This window comes from Diuraphis noxia, unplaced genomic scaffold, assembly GCF_037042655.1.
Source record: "Diuraphis noxia isolate RWA-SAM2 unplaced genomic scaffold, SU_Dnox_SAM2 contig0002, whole genome shotgun sequence".
Lineage (NCBI taxonomy): Eukaryota > Metazoa > Arthropoda > Insecta > Hemiptera > Aphididae > Diuraphis > Diuraphis noxia.
In genome coordinates, this window is record NW_028301712.1 from 19,531,563 (window position 1) to 19,554,496 (window position 22,934).

The window sequence follows — 22,934 nt, forward strand, 5'->3', positions numbered from 1 at the left end:
TTATTTAAATGAATTAAATAATTGTTTTATAACATACTATTTTCTTTTATACTTGTTATTCATACCTAAACTTTTTTTTAGGAAATTATGATATCTGAAATTAAAAATATAGATTGTTTATAAAAATCTAAAAAGTAAAACAATGATAAAAAATTGATTATTTATAAAAATATCATTTTATAATTAGGTATTTGGAACTACTTTTGTAAACACTCATGAATTGTTTTAAAAGCCATTTTAATCAATCGCTTTGTGTTTATATTAGTTATTATTGGGGTGGTGATAACATGTCTATACTCTGTATAACATATTATTAAAGCGATTCTTATATACAAATTAAAACATTAAAACATTAAAAACGACGTACTCTATATGTATATACGTAATGCACTCTGCCTCCACTATAGACTAACAAATCATACGTATATCATATGTATTTTAATTTAAAAAAATGTCATAATGTAGTTAATATAATACGAATAACTGCAGTGGTAAACAAGGTATTTTTGTTAAAATAAATTTATTTGAGACTATAAACATGAAGAGTGCAGACGATCAAAGATTATAATATACAGAGAGAAAAAAACGTTTTGGACGATGAATTATTCGATATTTACATCCAAACATCCCTTATATTTGTTTTGTCTGTATTGTTTAATATTTGTTTTGTTTAATATATTTTTTTAAATATTATACTAACATTGCTTGTTTATTTTTTGGGTTTGTTTTTGTTTGTCCCTTGCCATCAAAACAGTACCAAAATGGAAGTCGAAAAAATCGTCCAAGAAAAAACCGAAATGCAAAGGCATTACGTGATGGTGAGTACAGGTCACTATAAATAGTGTTCACCAGATGCTATTATATCATTGTGTAGCTTTCAAAGATGGCTTTTGCATGCGTAATTTTATTGTCATTGTTGTTGAAAACATGATTTTTTATTATACCTACATAAATATTGTACAACTCAGCGATGGTTATTTATTAAAAAAAACATCATTTTAAGTAGACGGAAACATCGCATTTGTCCACTCGATATACCGATGGATTCACGTTATATGATTACTTCAGAGCTGAACTTATCTCTGCGTAATCGAAAACTTATTTTCAAGTATATAAACATATTACTAGCTTTGATGAGTAGTGTGTTTATTACGTATTTATGTATCCCGAATGTTTCTTCCCGAACTATTTAGTTCGACGCCGCGACTTCTAAGAATTCGAGTAGTTTTAATATTTAATTAAGATAATATTTTGTTAAACGCTGCACTAGCTGTATAAAATAAAGTAATAAATTATGCACTTCGAATTTATATGTTTTCGATTATATTGTATAAATTATGGATATTATTTAAAGGCTAAAAATTCAATCATTTTTTTTCGATTTACGTTTCGTTGTTTGCCTCTAATGCATCTCGAAATGCTCTTAAAAATTTCGTTTGACCTCTTATAAAAATGCGTGTTGACTTATCATTATTATTTCATTTAAAAAAATAATAAAACGATTTTTGTCATTGTAATGCTTGTCTTTCGATTGGCTTAACGGTATGTCGAGAGACTATGTCACGTATCCGCGATAAACGATTGATTGTTGATACATATGTCGTCGAGTGTTTCTGCAGTATTCTAATTGAATTCTTTTTTATTTATTTACAGTACTACGAGATGTCCTACGGCCTCAATGTGGAAATGCACAAACAGGCAAGTATTTAATTATAACATATATTTTTTCTTTTCACCTTGTGTCGTGTTAAGTAACGCCAAGAAATCGCAATCATTTCATCTTCCCATTCCAGCTCTCGACTCCTGCATGTTTTTTTTTTTAATCCCGTTACGGCTGCAGTGCAAATTTCTGGCAAAGGGTCGTTAAAACCGTCATCCCACTGAATTAATATTTCGTTTTGTACAAAACGCCGGGGGAGAAATATGGCAAAAGCGGACATACATGGTGAGGGAGAGAGTTGTTATATATATGTATATATATATATTTACTGCAGCAGCAAAAGGGAGCGAAGGATTTCTCTCTTATTTTTTCACTCTACCCCTGCTGTCATCCGCTGTAAATTCATTTCGGCGAAGTAATCGCCTGGACTGTTTTCCACCCTAGTACTTTTTTTTTCAACACAACGTAATCTTCCCAATCCCTCCGGTTTTTTAACGAGTCCCCGATTAACTCGGCCGCCCTTCGGGCGAGCTCCCGTATAATAATAACAATAAGTGCCCCGGAGGTATATTTCCCGCCGTTGAAATATATTTCAGATTCCACCATGGTGTAGTGGTTGGTCGGAGGGGTTGCGAAAAAAGAATAATGAGGAATAGAAAGAAGAGAGATTGCTTAACGTGACAGTGACTGTTACACACCAGTGGTGTGCAATTAATCGTAGTATTTGGCTGCAACATTACAAATTATGCTTAGGTATAATATATACTACTAGCTATTATTACGATCATAATACTACACTATGTATTATATGGTATTCAAGCGAATTATAACTGACCATGAATACTTTGTGACGGTGATGTTGTGTTTATTTCAGCGTGATATAATGATGTGCATGTGTATAATGTGTACAGAGTGGGGATGCTGTATATATACGTAAATACAATCTTGCGTATCTACCATCATTGAGTGTTTGAGATACCGCGTACTTTTAGCGACGTCGTTTGGCGGCGGTCGATCGAAGTGAGTTCCCGCTAAAAGTATATTTTATGTATATAGGCGTTCACGATGTTTAGTGGAGATGCAATGCGGTGTGTACTTTACGAGTATGTGCAATAGGAAAGTTGAAGTCGAAAAAGTAGAAAATAAATATAGAGGAATGATGACGAGATTCGAGGGTTAGAGAAGAAAGAGAGAGCAAAAGTGCGATAGAGAAGAGTAAAAAAGAGGGAAAAGTATATATAAAGCCCTTCTGACAAAAGGAGAACGCAGACCGGGAAGCGGCTTATTTATATAACCAGGGTGAGGTTTTTCCTCCCTCATAGCTATTAAAACTCAGAGAGTTGGCACATATTACAAGGGTCGTTTGCGCGTTCTGCTTGCAGGGGTGGTGGCGGTGGCGGTGGCTGTCCCGCACCACTCGTGTCGAGTGGCAAAGCCCGAAGGAAAACATTATACCCGCGAAACACTCGAGCCTTGACGGTTTTCCGTTCCCCTCCATCCGACCCGACCCATTCAGAGCCACCGCCGCCACTGTATACAAGACCATGCACCGGTGGCGGCGGTGACGAACGATGAGGGTGGTGGCAAAAAGAGGGTAGCTCGCTCACGTAATACCGGAGGGCGATAACACAAAACCGTTTCACCCCGGCAACGACGCCACTGCAGTAGCAATCAGTATATATAAGCTGTTTTTCCACGGCGTTTATAATATATATTACATAAACGGGCTGTTTGTCGTCGTCACCGTCCCCCTCAAGCACACGCATATTATACACATTGAAAATAAAAACGGTCAACCCTCTCATCACCCATCACTGACTGACTCTTAATTAATTTCCTGCGCTTAATGTCTTTAACGACGTGTTGCGGCGATGCGCGCAAACTCCCGGAGATGGAGAAGGAAATCTCGGTACAATATATATATATTTATGTGTGCATAAAATATTAATGACAATATTAATTTGATTTTAATTTTGTTTAGACGGAAATTGCGAAGCGCTTGAACGCCATCATCGCACAAATAATGCCTTTTCTCTCGCAAGAGGTGAGTGATTTTGTCGTCGATTTTTTCATCTTATAAATATATTCATAAAACGAGTGTGACATAAAACATCATATCGTACACAGCGTAATAATGCGTTTATTTTATGTGTTGTTGCAGCACCAACAGCAAGTAGCCACAGCTGTAGAAAGAGCGAAACAAGTGACCATGACTGAACTCAACGCCATCATAGGGGTAAGATATTATATTATAAATTATAATATAAGAGTGTATAATCAACGTATATGATATAACGCTTCATAGCAATCGTTTTTAGGTGTGTAGGGCCATATAAACGAAAAAAATCGATGTTGGCGGGGGAGAAAATATTTTTTTCTTTTTTTTTTTGTACTCCGTCTCTTTCAATAATAATATTGAACCCGCATCGCGTCGCGTCGTCCCAGAAGCAATTAAACGACGCGTCGTGCGGCAGCAGCAATAGTTGTTGGTTTTTAAGAAAACGTATACCACGCGTGCAGTATGGTTGTCTCGTGCGATAGAGGGGACGGCGACAACCGTGGCAGCGGTGTCAGACCCGTTGGGTCGAAATCCAGTTAGCCAGTCCGGTCACGTTCGCGTCGGAAGTTCAGGACGTGGCGGCGGCGTCGGCGGTAACGCGCGTTGAATATTGTATGAACCTATTTCGGAGGCGCGTCGCGAATAAAACGTCGTCGTCTACGTGGGCATATGGGGTAGTGGTATTAAGGGGTGGCGTGATACAAGGGGGGAGGTACGATATCGTCGCTGTTATAATGCTATATAATATATATATATATTGGAAGGAATGAGAGGTGTGCGCATATAACGAGCTTGGGCTCGATATTGTCGTACCGAACTACGTGAGTTTGTCGATTTCACCCTTCATCCCGTCGCGTTCTTGGCTATATGATTCCGAGGTTATAATACAATATTATTATATCGCAACGCCCCGGGTCGGTAGTTTTTTTGTTTTTCACTATTATTATATTGTTTGCTGTTTGATTCGTTCCGGTGTACCACGATTCAGTTGAGATGGGCGTAATTAATGAAAAAAAAACACCGCATAATAATAATAAATTCAATCCCCAGCAGCCATATTATTCACACGTTTCTTAAATGACGGCGGCGTGCGGCGTATTAAACGATTTATAGTTTGTACGCGATAACGTTCCGTAGACGATTTGCGACGATAGCTGTGCTGGCGTAGATCATAATTATCGTGTTTACTCTACCTGGTGTATACACATAAGCATAGTGTGGGATATGGAAAAAGAAAGAGACGAAGGGTGAGAGATAGAGAGATATTTTCGATTAATGTTCTCCGCGCGTCGCGTCTGCCAGAGAGAGGCGAACCTCTCAACGTTTAATAATGACGGCGGCTGCGAGTATACCACGGGGTCGGTTGCGGGCTGGTGGCGGTGGTTATGAACGACGACGGCCCTTCTGTCGACGGAGAGAAGCTTCCGCTAATTGCGCTCTCCTCGCTACGTCCTCGCCTCGCCTTCCGTACAACCGTATTACACTACAAATGTTCCGGACGTGCGGTTTTTCTCAACGCACTTCGTTAGTCGGCAGCCGGTAATTATTATCGCCGCCGCGTCCTTCACCCCCAGAGTCTCTTCCCCCACACAGCTTCCGGTCCCATTTTCTTATGTATATAGATAATGTATATGCGTCGTTTATACTTTCGCGCGTGGCCTGCCTCGAAGAGGGTTGCAAAGTTTTACCGCACACCATTATTGTAATGTATACAGCTACTTCAGCTTCTACTCATTTGCTGTACAACAATAATTGTTGTTGTGCGCCCGCCCGGATGATAGAAAAAAATAAAATACATTTTACAGTTATTAAAAACAGTGTAGAGACTTCGTATTTTACTTATTTTAATATACGATGTATATTATATACAGGTTACATTGCATACGATGAAGAATCTTGTCTCCCCTTAGCTCTACATATTCTTATGTACTTATAGCTATATTAAAAAAATCGTTTAATTTACTTAAAAAGTGTATATTTGTAAAAAAGAACCTATATATTATATGTGCATTATTGACTATCGGCATTTATTCTTCTCACTGGAACCTTAGCGGAATTTCATTTTTTGACTCTTTAAATATTATATTTTGCTAAACGTGATTTCTTTTTTCACTCTTGCAGTTTGTAGTTGTTCGTGTATAGGTTGAGAACGCCGCCAAACAGACTTTTAACCGTGCATAAATCATTGCATAAAACGATCTGCACGCCGCAAAAACAGAGCAATGATTTTTTTAAACTGTTTATTGTGTGTGTTTATTATACGTGCAAATTCTTCTACACATATTTAAACATGCATATATTTCCTCTCGCCTCACACACAACGATTTACGTATTTATCGTTAGTGCACGTGTAACTCATGGGTGTACACTGTACATATAAAATTTATTCGAATAAACCAAAACGATTTTAACACCGTCGTTTAAATATTAATATACCAAGTTCATTCCGTTTTTTTGTGTCATCAATTAATGTACAGTTAAAAAATATTTGTATATCTGGTATATTATTCAGTTTTTTAGATGACTAATCATATACGACGCTAATGTAGGACGTTAATTTGTAATTTTTTTTTAGTTATTTTGATTTTAAAATCTACCTTCTCTTTGTATGTATCGATTTGTTCATTGATATCCTGATTTCGTATAATTCTATATTATTTACTCGAGTTGCTTATTAGTCTTAAGTTACGTAACAACACTTTATTTTTGATCTCGCATACACGCAAACGTTTAAATAATAATTATGAAATGGAAAACCTATCTTGATTTTTTGTCCTTTCCTTTGCTGTATAGTGCTGACATAAAGAAATTTCGTTCACACAGTCAAGTCCATTGTTGTTCGGTGTATGCAGTCTTTGCCGCCGCACCGTTGCTGTTATTTCTCGCATCCGTCAAAAGACTTCCGTTGTGTGTATATATCGGACAACGTGGGGTGGTGGGAAAGGTTTTCTGTTTCCGCACTCGAAAAGAAAACCCCCTCCGGTGTTAATGCCACTTGAGCGGTTTTTTTTCGAGTGTTTGAACAAAGCGGTTTGTTTGGAGAATATATACGCTACCTCCACCATTATAATATGTCTTAGCAGCTTTAGGATAGGGTGGAAAAGACGTCGTCTATACCTCCGTTTTGTCAAAACAACTATTGCTGCATAATATTAAAAGACCATTAATAACGAAATCAAATGTAAACTCACAATTTTTTTTTATTCCCTCACGATAAATTAACAAATTGTTTGAATATTTAATGTAACTATACATGCCATAATTTGGACAAGTTATATTTACTTTATACATATATATACATATATACACAAAGGTTCTTCATGTATTATATTTTTTGTAGACACCAAATATTGTATCATATTTCTGTATAATATTATTTGAAGCGATTATAGTTGACAGATAGGGGGATATCGTATACCTTTATCTGATTAAAAACTATTTTAGGCCTAAAACGTTTATTACATGTCGTTTTTTTTTTTTTTTTTTTTTAGCAACAACGTCCAGATCTGCCCAGGTTATTGGTAAGAATCACATTCAGATTTATAAAAATATTATACAGAACCACATAATATGTTATATATATATATGTTATATATATATGATATATTACGTAAATTTTCACTACAAACCCATCGATTTATAATTATGAGTTATAACACATATATATAGGTTATTAAACTGTCCTTTTATATAATATAGACTTCTTTTTCTTCTTCATCCCTCAAATGAACGTTTTGATGGCCTTCTAATAACTACATGTTATTATACTACACTTACGACCCACCATCTCTGGACGTGCAATACCAACGTCCGACACTATACCCTCCTCCCATCAAAACCCCACTAATACACATATAGGCGTTAAAGTACATACGTCGGACATCCGTTTCTGTTTCAGCAACAAATGCACGCGCAGCAGCTACCGCATGCGGGTCACGCGCCGCCCATACCAATGATGCCTCATCCCGGACTTCCGGGACCACCGGTAACCGCGTCCGCCAGCTTGCTAGGCTTGGCCGGTGCCGCCGGTTCCGCTTCTCATCCGCTGTCCATGCTGGGCGCCAAACCGACTGATATGCACAGGGGTGCCGATTCTGACAAGCCTTCGTCCGCCATCGGTAAGTGTTTGTTATATCAACATTTATCGCCTTCTTATATGAATCTAGAACTTATCATCGCTACAGTTTATATTTTATTGCGGCGATTTGTTCGTGGCTTTGTGTGCGGTAATCATGAAATTCAGTGAATATCGCCAACTTTACTATACATGCATCATCAAAAATGAATTCTTTTGACGGAGAAGCTTTTTTTTAAATGACCCGTGCTGCAGCCTGAAGTGTTAATATGCTAATGTATACCCCAGTGCTTGAGACTAATATTCGTTGTCATCTTCAAAGGGATACTGCGAGTGTATACGGATTGAGTGCTCTTGCTAGTGGTGATGGAGCGAGGGGAGTAGGAAAGCATCGAGCTGTAGAGCGTTGTAGACTAGAGTATATATAGAGTAGTGAGATAGGGGGTGCTACGGCCGTATTCGGTACGCTGTTCTCTCGAGTGGCCTATATACTGTGAAAAAGGGTTTTTATAATTTCCGCAGAATCCCTTTACTCTGCCGCCGAACCTCTCTCCATCGTAGATGTAGGTATTCACATGTGCACACACACATCGGTTTGCCTCGTATAATGTAAATATATATACCACTAGAAATAAAGTTACTTGGCGGTATATATATATATATATATACATGCATTATGTATGTATTATACACATTGAGATTGGTTGGACCATTGTTATACGCGCGTATCCCTCTTTTTTTCTTTTTTTATTTCCGAGCCACTTACCCATAATCGACGGCGGCGGGCCGTGTCCCCTTCGAGCAATATAAACGCCACGCACACGTATATACATATAATACATGAATATTATATTATATTCGTATACAAGGCCGCCGCGTGTGTGCAATAAATTGGCTGTTGTCTCACGGGCGCGGGGTCATGTACACGGCTGCGCGTTTTAGGAAAATAAAAACACAAATTTTCTGTATCGAACGCGTTGAGATTGCAATTTTTTTTTCTCTTTTACGTCGTCGTTTTTAGGTCAAGAGCGCATTTTCTTTCACACATGTTTCGCCCGAATTCGACATTATTTTGATAAAAATTCCCGATTTGACACGATTTAATATGTATACAGTTACGCATTGTTATCGATCGGCTGGAACATTGTTGTAATTTTCTCTCGCCGTCTCCCTTTCCACATCACTAACACATCATTATATTTTATATTGTTTCGATATAATATATTTATTATCTCTTTTTCTACATGTCTGTTGTTTCTTTTTACTTTAAATAGTATACATTAGTAAAGAATAAATTTATATCTAAGTCCCAATATACCGTTCGCTTCTCGTATCAAACGACTAAGTTTTAGTTTTATCATAGTATTTACCTATTATGTATTATAATAAATTTATGAAATTAAATATTTAATCGTTATTATTTTTTTTATGATTTCAGGATTAAGTTCAGCGGAAGAAAGACACGTGAGTATAATATATTATAGTTACGTAATTGTAAGAGTTTATATTATAGCAGTAATAAATATGATGCATAATATATGTTAAATCGAACGTTATTTGTACTGAAAATCATATTACGTACACATATGTTTATAGTTAGTATGTATATATTATGTACTATATATACACATTGTTCACGTTGTTGTACTAAAATGAGTGAGGTTTTCGCGTGTAATCCACTGGTTTCGCCGTTGTCACCGTCGCATTCACTATTATACATAGCCACTTTCCAGGGATAAATCTTTGAGCCTCCAACCATAACAAATTTCCCGTCCGGGCAACAGCGTCAGCAGAAAGGGGGTTAAAATTAAATTAATGCACCCAGGATAGCACTTAATGAAGGGACGCCTTGTTACTCCGGTTGCCACCGCCGTCTCCGGTCGCTCGTTCGTTCTCGATCCCCTCGTGGTAGTTTCCCTGCACCATCAAACAAACAGCTATTGCAGTGTGTATAATGTAGGGGTCGTCCACCCTTCAACGCACCCTTTCCGACGTCGCAGAATAAGGGTCGGTGGCCGCCCTGCGTGTTTAATATCGGAACGAACCTCATCCATATGTATATGTCATCTGGTCGCACTCCCCACGAATTTAAATGCGTGTCAAATTCGATAGGGATCGGTCCCGCTTTTACCCTCTATTTCCTCTCACAAAAGAACCGACCGTCGTTGTGTCCCATATTATTATTATTCTGTCGCCGCACCCCGCGGACCGTTTTTGACGCGGCCGCCCGTGATTTTCAACAGTTATTAATTTCTTGACGTGTACACTAATATATTATTTACACCCGTATATATTTTACAAAATAATATAATACGTGTGCCATTTATTTATATTAATTTCATCTTGTCCATCCACGTATAGGTTTGTCGTAATTCGTTGGATATATTATTATAAATTTCGTAATCCAATACGGGTCTGCAGTCGAAGGGTCCGTCAACTACATTATTAGGTGTATGTATAAGTTTCCGATTACACACGCGAACCGCATAAGCATTTCTATATATCGCGGCCACAGGTACCTACTGCAAACACTCAATCAACCCCACTTGCGCTCGACCGCAGTATAAAATCACCGTAAAGTCGACTGTTCTATATTTTATGGGATTTATTTGTATATTATATTCGAGTAAAGTATCGAATAGGATAAACTGTAAAGTAAAAAAAAAAACGCTGAAAGAGAATATATAGTGTGTATAATATATTTATATATACTGTGTAGTTATTGAATCGTGGGTGGACTACTGTACACAATATATAATATCGTCATCGTCAAATCGTATATTTGTTTGTGTAGAAAACTTGGGGGATGAAAAAAAGAAAAACGGCAGAGAGAAAATCCGTGGAAATCCCCCGTAATCGAGGATTAGTTTTTTTCCGCTCGAGATATTTCTTCTTGCCAACAATCCGTTTCGTCTTGGACGGACGGCCCTTTTTCGACGACTATACTTTTACAATACTACTACGACAACGGCGATCCCCCGTGGGGATGGGAAACGTGGAAAAATCGAGGTTATTTCTTTTTCCTTTCTTTTTCTTTTTCCTCTATCGCGCCATGTATATGTATATACATGAACCTTCGATCGTCAGAGCGGTGTTACAAGAGGGTAAACTCGTTTAAGGGCGTAACGATAAAGTAGGGAGGAAGAGCTGTGCACCCGATGCGGTAACGTTATTTTCCGGTCCGTTTCATCAACCAGTCGGCCTTTCTAGGGAATAACCTCGCAGGCTTTATGTGATGTGTGTGCGTACATAAAATACCCTCGCATATAGTTGTGCCGACGGATGGGGTGGAAAAAAAAATCAAATAATGGTATAAAACAAGACTTCGAAGAAACGGATTACGAGGTCGACATATAGTAATAAAAAAAATATAAAAAATCCCTCAAGACTGTTTTTTCTGTGCTACTGACGTTTTTATGCGTGTGGTTCGTATATGGAAACGAACATGGGGAATCTTTAAATTTCGTCGAACTCTAATCGTTTGCGATTAAAATATGATCGATATTGTATGCATAATATATGTATTTTAAATATACTTAATACTATTTAGACATGTAATATAAACATGTATATTTTATATATAATGTGTATGACATTTCAAATTATATACGATATAAATCATAACATTATTTTAAACAGCTTTTTAACGATATTCCTGCAAAGTCATGTCGCATACTGACTGGCCGTGTAAAACCTAACTTATTATTATTTATTTAATGTTATTATTAATTATATATAGATATCATCACAAATAAAAATTACAACAGCATCACATCATAATATTGAGCGTATAATTGCATTTAATTCATTATTATTAATGTTATTTTTTTTTCGTTGAAACGTTCTGCTAATATTATCAGTGAACAAATAATATATGCGTGTATATTTAATTGATTCTTTCCTTTCATCTGTTTCAATTTGCGGAATTGTATCGAAAAAAATCACTTCATGGAAAATCATGTATATTGCTGTAAACTACGGCGTGAAGTAAATGAAAAAATATTGACTTTATTGATATATAGATAAGTTTTTCTCATCACGTCATTCTATCATATTTTAATATTATGGATTTTATATGATGAAATGAACGGTACGATACACGCACACGCACGTATATGTAGGTATATTATAAATTCTAATAGTGCGTATACCACTGTCGTAGTTTATTCGGTTTTTAACGTAGGCATCTGGTCGTAAAAAGAGAAAGATCGTTCATGTACCGGATTTACCGGTATACCAAGACCGTATTATGATAATAATAATAATAATAATACTCTACGGGTAACGAGACACAGGCGTAATATATAATATAATAATGTTTATATAGGGGACGCGATTAACTCGACCGATCTGGTGCTCAGATAAACCTCATTGACCATTGTACACTACGATTTACATAAAAAATTGTTTTTCTTATACATCTGCACTAAACAGTAACAGTCTAGTGATTATTATTTTCCATACCGTTTAGTATATTTTATTATATTAAAATAAATATTACTACTCCCTAGTCCTTATATCTTTTAACGTGCAAAAGTGTTGTGAAAACAACATAAACGTCTCTGGATTGCGGCAAGAGGTATTATTTTTACCGCGGTCGATATTGTTAATTAATAACGGATTGGTGGTGGCAGGGGTTCAAAGAGGCTCGGCGTGTAATAATTATTGTAATCGGAACCATTAACACGAGGACGGCAGCCGAAAGGGTTAATTTCGGAGACGCAACGACTAATCTCCGCGGTATTACTATAGGGGATACCACTTTCCGCCACCGACCCTATGCTTGTGTTCATTCCGCCATCTCTTCCTCCACACCCGCAACCGAATCGATAAACCGCAACGGACCGTATATGTGTATATATATATATATCTTATACCACCACGCGTACGGAAGAGAAGTTGAGTTTTCCGAAAACAACAACTATATTATTGCACGTTGGGCGTGCAGTGTATATATCGCATTATCCCTTCGCCACTATAAACCAATGCACGTGTGTGTAACGACGTGAGCGCGAGTGTTTTATTAAAACACGTGCCCACCCCGGAGAGTCCGCATCATCGAAAACCGCCAATATTAGACCCGATGAACCACACCGTGTAATTGAAATCATATAAAGATTATAACAACAACGATAACTGTGACAAATTAAATACATACCGATATAGTTCAGTATAACATTACGAGTTGAGTAGTCCGGTTGACGCATCCCACCCTCATTAGCCGTATTCAAGATTCGCCTCATTTCATTGCCCTTTAAATTACCCGCCATAATTCAACAAGAATTATATATATAATAATAATAATTTATTCTAACAATAAGAAGAAGCGAATAAATGGAATGTGGAGTGATCAGCGAACATGGTGCGTATCACAAAGTTTCTGGCATATACCTATTTACCTTGTCATGGAGATAATGTTATACTATACCTGCGCGAACGTATGCCGTTCAATATTACATACCACTATTCACCGTATATAATATAATTATCATAATATAATATTAGTTGTGTGTAGACATGTAGTAATGTTGTACTAATATAGCCATATAGGACTTATAGGTTGTAGGTACTCGTAAACAACAAATCACGCATAAATGGCGCCGTAACAAAGACAGTGTGTATTACAACCTACATATAAAATGTATATGGTTGTTTGAAATGTCAACAGTGGTGGTCGCATTAAATTAAAATTATTTTCTCGCGTTTACGTTTGTTTATTTATTTTTTTTTTTTGCACACACAAAATCGCATAATTTATTCACTTTTGCCCACCGCCGAACGATTTCAAAACAATTTTCTTCTACAACGCTTATAATAATATGTATATTGTCTCTCGATTATACGGTTATTGTTTGTCCACAGTTACTATGAATTCGTTGATATAGGTGGGGAATGGGGATACGTCGTACGGCGCGTGACGATGTGTATACCTATCTAAGTATTGGCTTCGAATTTTTTTTCCGTTAACCCGTCAAAACTAATTACTTATTCGTCAAAAAAAAAAAAAAAACAAATAATGGATCGACTTGACAATTATTTTCGTTATTACCCCTCATCCCAATGAATCAGATTTCTTAAGTTACTTTTAATTTAGCTTCTACCGTGTACCCTAACAGTATACATATTTTGTCTGCACAGGTAAATATCCGACATTGATAAACTATTAAAGGTAGTAATGTAGTATGCGCGTGTTATTAGAGCTTATACCAATATAATAAACCTATACACAGCGTTAATATTATTAATATTATTAAGACACGGGTTTGTCTAACTTGCGTAACGTATTTATTGTTATTATAGACATACCATAACTAATAAAGTATATATACAGCGTGTTATACTACGTATGTTCAGTCCTCATTTTTGTATCTTTTAATATTACCTATATTCATTCAAACTCAAGTTCGTGTAATATTTAAATGTGCTTAATGACATGGAAATCCAAATTTTTTTTATGAATACCGCTCTTCTTTTCTATATGAACAAATGATTTTTTAAATGTTGTTGATGTATCTCAATATTCTAAATCGAATTTCGAATGAGTAGTTATTTTTGAGTTATCAAAATAATAAAACGTACCCATATTATAATATTCAATCAATGTACAATCAATATATGTATGTATAACTATACTAAAAATAATAATAATTACATAATCCTCCAATTTGTATATTTCAATAGTTTATAATCTGCATGTTTCGAAATTCACAGTAAAAAAAGTGGTTCTCTCATGAAAAAATGGAGTTTGTTATTGGAAATTGAATAAATGTTTAAAAAAAAATTATGTTGAGCATGTTTTCTGAATCCCTCTGTAATTCCGTGTAATATAATATACGTGTATATTTTTACTGCACGTCGTTGTCTCGTTTGTAATCAGGCGCTGACGGTTGGTTTCGCTGTGCCTAACAAGTAAAACCGAATAAATAACGTTGTTGTGTCGTCGTCGGGTCGTTTGATGTTTAATTAAACGTTTGTTATTGTAGGTACCTATACTATTATAACTAATATTACGACACGATAGACAAGTGGAATCGGAAACCCACCGCGGTCGTCGGGCGTCGGCAGCGTTTGGCATAATATATATTATAAACTATCGCGTGTGAATTAATTACACAAAACGCCGCACGTCGTGTCCTGTTCGCGGGCGCTCGCGCGTGTACACACACGTCACACACACACGCCATCATACGTTCACCATACGTTAGTTTATGTTTACAATACGCGACGATCTACAATGATGTTTCGTGCACATATTATATATGCAAAAGTCGTGTTTTAATAGAATATTAATTTCTTCCTGTTATTTATCTGCAAAATATAATATAACAACTACTCGCCGGGATATAGATTATATTATTATGATATAATTTTATTATACTTAACACCGTGGAATACCCAATAATAATATTATTGTACATCGTTTACATGGACGAGAGCTGATCGTTTTGTCATATCTGTCCCTTCCATCACGCGTACTACCCTCATCCCTTATTTATATAATATGTATGGGTCGTTATATACGTCGTCGCGGTCCCCTAGATTTTATTTCGGGGTGAAAAAAAAATCACCGCTTGTAAAGATCTTAACGAGTCGGGTCAATTGATAAATTCGGCTTTTTCCTCCGACGAAGGGTCTGAGCGGAATTTTGTGGTCGTGTTTGCCATCATATAATATAATACATATATAAACCCGCGTTGTTCCTCTCACTCGGTATACTCACTCTATCGCATTTTTATTGTTATCAACCTTTTCGGAGAACTATACGTCTTTTTTCGCCCTCTTTTTGCTTTATTATTTTTATTATTATTATTATTACTGAACAACACGACGACGACAACAATGCGAAGGTAGATGTTATATATTATAAACCGAGGGGGAGGGAGACCGACCGCGATATCATCTGTCAGACTGCCGCGTGTGTGTGTGCGAGTCTTACGCGGAAGAGCGGGTGATGAATTGGAAGCGGTGAAAAAGCGGAGGAGATCGTTATCAAAACAGCAGCCACGCGAAGAGACACGATGCCGAGTCCGTGGTGCATGGTGCGGCGGGAGACGTGATTGGATTCCGGAGGGGCGTGTTATTAATCCCCGGGCGAAATACGCGAAATACGCGAAAATCCCAGCCGGCGAATTCATCACGTGGCTGCGGCGGTAGTCTGTGTGGGGCGAGGAGGTTTTTGTTGCCGGTATCCCGCCCTCACGTCTTACCCTCCGGCGCGTATATATATATATATATATATATATATATATACACGAGAAAGAACACGCACACACACACAACACCATTTGAAGCAATATATAATATAGCTCCTCGTGCAGTAGCGGCAGAACTCCCCTTATTTTCCGTCTCTGGCACTCTGTCATTGTCTGTCCGTTTCTCTTTCTCTCTCCGGCCCGCAAAAACTCTTCCGCTACCGTCGCCGCCGCCGTTGCTGCTGGTACTCAAATATATTTATAATGTCAGAGCAACTACGACGACGACGACGTGAGCCGATTACAAGTTTGCAAATGAATGAATTAAAACCACCGCTTCATCCCCCGTACTGGCGTGCGTATATATATATAAATTTATATGGACGATATATATGCGAGATGCTACGCTAGTTTACCCTCCGTCTGGACGGGTGGGTGAGGGGGCGCGTTACACACGGCCGATTAGTTCTCGATGAAGTTTAAACCGAGAACCGCAGTTCCGCCGTCGCCGCCGCCGCCGTTAACAACAACCTCGTAGAGCGCGCGCGCCTTCTTCCGCCCTCACTTTATACCTCGTTTTCGCTCGTTGCGAATGTACGGTAAAAGCTTTCTCGTCCGCCACTGTTGCTGTGCTTCTTCACTTCTCGCTCACCAGACACAGTCAATTGTCTCGGAAGTTATATTACACACTGCACCGTCGTCGCTGTATGACGCTGACGCTGCGGCGGTGGCGGTTTTGCTCGCTTCGCAGCCGCAGGAAAACAACGACGGTGTTTCCATACTCTACACCTCCACGCATCCCTCATGTCATCTCTGAATGTGTTCACATTTTCATCATAACGTTGTTGTATAATATACGATTTTATCGTATTAATTATAATGCATAATATCAAACGATCAAGTGTCATTCATTACAAAATTCACTATATTATTATTATGTATATGATGTGTGTGTATAGTATTTTGGTGTTCCCGAAAGTCGTTTTTTATTCTGTTTTCTGTCTTTATGACAAATAATAAAAATAACAATAAACTTTTTTTTTATAATTATTAAATAGACTTTCGTCACATTACGGCTAGTCGTTATAATCTCATATTTATTAATGAGTAGGTACATTATATATTTGTTTTGTATACATAATATTCGATGTGTGTTTGATTTTTATTTGAGCCCACTAATAAAAAATCGTACAAGTTTTGATCTTCAGCATTATGTACAGTTATATTTCTGCATATATATTTACTTATAATAACAGTTATAATGAGCATAAATGTGGATACTTTTCAATTAAAATGAAATTTTCATTAAACGTTCTGCTTTGTCGTCGTTGTCGTCATTAGCAGCCTGAGTAATTTGTAAAACAATATTCATAATTGAAATTTGTTAAAACACGGTGAACTTTCGCGCGCTTAATTGACTGTGATGAAGACTATCTTGAGGGTTAAGTGAGTGCTGTGTATATATACTCATATTAAAGGTAGTCATAGTAATAATTTCGTTTAAAACTTCCCGACTACCTAGTACCTATATGTGTATATGTATACATTATAAAACGTCTTTTTTTCGGAGGAAATTCGTTATAAGTTTATTACATATTTCGCGTTTACAGTGATGATGTGCGACACGTATTGTGTCTCTTTGTTAAAAATAAAATCCTTCCTACATCGAAGAATCGGGCTGAAAATTCTACGATAATGTTTTCACGATCGATTTTGTTATTACCGTTGGATTTTGTGTTCGTTAAAAACGAATTTCGATGTCGTGTATAAGATAAGAGAATAGACCCTTCTAACACAAGTCTCGCGGAAAACCGATGGAGGCCGCAACATCACGCACGTACATAACACCAATGTTCTATATAAATTATAGTACAATATATGTAGTGCGTACTGCTATGTGTATAGATGACTCGATTAAGGGTGGCGAACCGCCGTAAAATGTTTCAATTTAACAAAATTTATACAACGCAGTCGGTCGTCGTTGCTGCAGGACGCGCCTTCTATATAAATTAACTATCGCGTCGTATAGTCTCGTTGGGATTCGGGCGCAGGCAAAAGCAATTAACACCACACCCGGCAATTGGCCTTCTAGCGCCCCCGGGGAATTGACTCTCTATTTTTTTTCCCCTCTCGCGTCGGCAAACGCGCGCGCCAGAGGTTTATTTTATTTCATCCCCTCGCCTCCGCCGTAGTCTGCTTCGCCGTCGTCAAAGTCGTGTAGTTTATATACACGCATTATACGCTTGTACTCTCTACGGGTATATACTACCCACCCATCTCCTCACTCGCCAGTTTATGGCTCCCGGGAATTGGATTAACTATCTTGTACGTATGCGAGGACGCGGGTGGGGGGGATGTTTTTATTGGGTCCTTAGGGTACGCGCGCGCTCGCGTGCGCGTGTGTGTGCGTGTGAGTATACCACGGGGGGTCTTGGGCGAAAACGACCAACGCGCCACATGTTTTTTCTCCGTCTTTCTTTTTTTATGACACTACACAACGTTATTTATTTATTTCCCGCGCCGTCGCGCGTCACCCTCCCGACTCTTCTTGCTCGTATTCACTTCGACAAATGTTATTTTCCCCTCGTGATACACACACGTATACCACCATTCACCAACACACATTCCTACAACCCTCGACATACGACGACGGATAAAACCACATAATTGTACATATAAGTTTCATTCAATTCAAATATTTGGTTACCTGCAATGGTTTTTTTTAACGAACGGCCGAAATCACACACTGAATCATATATAGAGAGAATGAGAATAAATATAGGTGTTTGTGTGTGTATATGATCTACCTACGTAAAGTATATGATACCTATACCCACCAAAGACGAGTACAACAACAACAGAAATCCTTGATTATTTGTATTATTATTATTATTATTATTATTATTATTTTCATGGTTTTTTTTTTCATTTTGTTTACACAGAGGAGTTCAATATCACCTGCAGAAAGGGAGAAATTTCGCGTCAGGAGCTCACCGGATATTGAACCGCACAAAAAAGTGAAAAAAGAAGAAAAAGATTGTCACGTAAGTTCAGCTCTTTTACTTATATATATATATATATATATATATATATATAGAGAGAGAGAGAGAGAGTCACACACATTCGCTACATGTGCTTGTATAACTCCATGATATAACATTTCGCCAAACTTTTTCCCGACCATTAAGCTTTTATACTCCGTTTACTCATCACACGCTTCCCCCAAACGTATTACTAAATCGTTTTTTTTATTTATGTTTTTCTTTTATCGTTTACAGGCGAGCGATGGTGAAAAAAGCGATCAAGACTTGGTAGTCGACGATGCCAGTGAGGTATGTTATATACTTGATACTTATATACAATATAATTTGCTGCTCCTTGTCCCGTTACAAAATATACGCTCTCTCAAATCACAATTTTTTTATATTCTGAGGCTGAAAAGGAGAATACAAAATATACTTATAATATACAATATTTTATTTTAGCTTTATAACCGTTTTTAAAAACTTATAACCATATTCGCGCTCATTTTAAGCTTTGATATTTGCTGCCGTGTTATTATATCGAATTCTATATTTAATTATTTGATTTTTCTTTTACAAATTAGTACGATTTGAATCTTTATTCGATGTACCTAATTTTTGTGTTACCTAAAAAAAAATTTCATTAAAATATTGTTGTAGGTATATTTATAATAAATTTTACGTAGGTATCTTCTACATTATATTTTACTTAACTGTGTTCAACGAGTAATAGTTGGGCTTAAAAAAAATTACATATAAAAGTACTGCCTGCCGTGTATAATAGGATAACGAAACCTCGTAATAATAGTCGAAGAATGTCGCTGCAGGTATTAACATAATGTATAATATTCCGTTTTACAGGACCCCGTCTCGCCGCTTAATGGTACAGCCTCGCCCAGAGAAAACGGAATTGACAAGTTACAACCCAAAAAGGAACACATTGGACCACACAGGTATAATTTGCATACTAATGTTTTATAATATATTATTATTGTTATCAACGCTTGTACACGTTGTTAGAGTATATACGTATATAAGCGTAGGTAATATTATGTTTGTTATTATGTTTATTTCAACAACGGATGCACTCACTCGTTTATTCATATCTTATATTATGTTATTTATTACAGCCCGCGGAGCGGGACTTCGTCCAATGCCAGCACTCCCTCCACCAAGAAGATGGAAGACAAACCTAGCACACCGATATCCAAATCAATCACGCCGACGAGCGGTGGAAGCGGTTGTAGCGGGGCCGCTGGCTCCTCAATGAAACCCATGGGGGTCAAAGGACCTTCGCTAGGTATTAAGAAAAACCGCAAAATTATGCGACTCGATCTGACGTCGAATCGCAAATTATTTTTCATTTAACTAACTTGTATTTTCCTCGTTGTTTTGCAGCGCAATACCCGCATTACCTGGCCGGGGGTGCAAATCCGCATGATCTTCAAGCAGCTGCGGCTGCTGCAGGCGCTTACGGCGCCCTACACAACAACTTGCCACCATCAGCTGCGTTAAACAGTTACCCTAGGCCGGCGTTGGTGAGTATTACTATACCGACAAAGATTATGATTTATTAATAAACACGCTTAGAGTGTGTTATAAAATGTATAGTCTACAATAATAATTCTTAATCGACGACGTTTTTTGCAGGTCGGTTACGATCCTCACGCACAGATGAGAGCACCCCTTGGACCTGGGCTGGGAATTCCCGGCGGAAAACCGTAAGTAAACTTGATACCATTAATATTTAAAACATGATGTTATGTGATATAACTTATATCATTATTAGAATATCTGTGTCACGTGTCTGGCAGAGGATCATAAAGCGCTCAAGTTCGATACAAATATTTAATAAATTATGTATTTAATATCGATGTCTAAGCGACGTTTTTCAAGGTTTTCGGAATAAGCAAAATCATTGTTTTGTACGCCTGAAGCGTCTTGTGAATCCTATTTTCGGAAATTCATTACCTATCTCTTTATATATTTATCACAAAATAGTCAAACTTTCAGATAGAACCCGTACCTAGCTACTATCCATGTATGCTATGTCGCTTAGATTATCGATATGTTTTCAGTTTACCCAAACCCAGTACATTTCTTAATCACGTGTTGAATACATCCAGGTGACATACACACATACATTGATATCATTGGCAGGATAAACGAAACAAAATTTTGAACCTTATTTGCTTCCTTCTAAAAAAATCTAATTGTATATCTTTTAATAAAATAAAAATATCCGTTGAAATAAGTACTGCAAGTCGCTAATTTTACTTGCATAAGCATTTTTAACACATCGCCATCACTTATTCGGTAACAGCTATTTTCGAGTGATTTATTGAAAACAGAATAAGAAATATAGTAATATTGAGTTCCTTAAGAAAAAGAGTGTTTTCATAAAAATAAATAAAAATGGTCCTTTATCGAAGTTGTGAAGTATTATGTTGAGCCATATCCTGCATATACCATCCACCGTTCGAAGACGATCGACGTGAATATTGACAATATATAATTTTTTTTAAGGGCTTATTCATTTCATGTGAGTGCCGAAGGCCAAATGCAACCGGTGCCCTTTCCACCTGACGCATTAATGGGTCCCGGCATCCCGAGACATGCCCGCCAGATCAACACTCTCGGGCACGGCGAAGTCGTGTGTGCCGTGACCATCAGCAATCCCACCAAGTACGTTTACACTGGCGGCAAAGGCTGTGTAAAGGTGTGGGACATCAGTCAACCTGGGTCCAAGTCACCCGTATCTCAACTAGACTGTTTGGTACGTATAAATGATGTATACAAACTTACAAGAAAACATATTTTGGTTGGAGGAATAACTTGATGGTAAAATATTTATATAGTTTTGGATTATATAAGTAAAATACAACAATATTAGAATCTTAGCCTAGTGATGAATGTATTTTTTTACAATAATGTTTTTGTGTTTATCGTCAACATTTGGGTTCCTAGTAAAAATAGTCCAATTTTCGATATCAGTATCTTTTGTGATAAAAATTGAATCTTGCTGGTGTTTTGGGAGGTCAATGTTAAAATTCACTGTAGTTTTCGAAAGCGTTGAGGTATATAAAGAAAATAGGAGAAATTATAATATTTTCGCAAAACCAATTTTTGAAAAAAATCTATTTTATTTATTTTTTGTCGTTAAAATCGTTTTCACTTAGTAAAAAAGCTTGAAAATTTAACGCAAGGATCCTCATAAGATTATTTAATAGCAGCTTTAAAAATTTCAAAGTTACAAAGGCATGATATCTGATATGCAATTATAATGCTAAAATTTTGAAAAAATTCATCATAATCCTGAAAATTTTCAAATTTTTTTTCAGTAAAATTCTTAAATGTTATTTTCATTTCTAAAATGAGATATTTTAATAGGAGATACACAATACGTTTTTCTACTTAAATAAAAAAAAAACCCATCGATAAGTTCGATACTTAAAACTATAAGATATTTTAGATTTTTATCAATTTTTTTAAAATTATTTAATTATATTATTCATTCAAGTATGCTAGCAATGACACAACGTCTCCGCTCAGAATTGCTTTTCGTATGTAACGATTTATCATTGGATTCAAATAAAACACATCCATTATAATTAGTAATTACATACTCGACAACTACTGCGTGTATAGCAGAGCAGTATATCCACTTTTAATTTTGAAAATTGGGTAAATTTTACGACGATCTTTACAAACTAAAATGTCAGATGGTCTATTAAAAATATTACAATTTTGTATCTATGAAATTTTAGAGCATCTCAATAAATCGTTTATGTAATGTGTGTATATAATATATCAATAATTAGGGGCGGCAAATGGTCGTATCTACTAAATTATGTTTACGATATCAGTGATGTACTGATGTGTATTAATAATATAATCGTATTTTTTCATGTTATTTTGATTGCAG

The 22,934-nt window shown here is 36.8% G+C and overlaps 1 protein-coding gene across 4 annotated transcripts in view; it reads left to right on the forward strand.

Moving 5' to 3' along the window:
- Window positions 1-22,934, forward strand: part of gro (TLE family member transcriptional corepressor groucho) — a 41,448-nt gene that overhangs the window by 16,293 nt on the left and 2,221 nt on the right. The window contains exons 3-16 of one of the 4 annotated variants that reach the window (XM_015525001.2): window positions 755-818; window positions 1,654-1,698; window positions 3,642-3,704; window positions 3,822-3,896; window positions 7,211-7,240; window positions 7,618-7,837; window positions 9,233-9,258; window positions 18,929-19,030; window positions 19,265-19,318; window positions 19,871-19,962; window positions 20,140-20,309; window positions 20,408-20,547; window positions 20,660-20,730; window positions 21,536-21,785. In XM_015525001.2, coding sequence (XP_015380487.1) covers window positions 755-818; window positions 1,654-1,698; window positions 3,642-3,704; window positions 3,822-3,896; window positions 7,211-7,240; window positions 7,618-7,837; window positions 9,233-9,258; window positions 18,929-19,030; window positions 19,265-19,318; window positions 19,871-19,962; window positions 20,140-20,309; window positions 20,408-20,547; window positions 20,660-20,730; window positions 21,536-21,785 — 1,402 coding nt within the window. The remainder of the gene's footprint in view (window positions 1-754; window positions 819-1,653; window positions 1,699-3,641; window positions 3,705-3,821; window positions 3,897-7,210; window positions 7,241-7,617; window positions 7,838-9,232; window positions 9,259-18,928; window positions 19,031-19,264; window positions 19,319-19,870; window positions 19,963-20,139; window positions 20,310-20,407; window positions 20,548-20,659; window positions 20,731-21,535; window positions 21,786-22,934) is intronic. The other 3 variants (XM_089220598.1, XM_089220599.1, XM_089220600.1) reach the window with 3 other exon arrangements.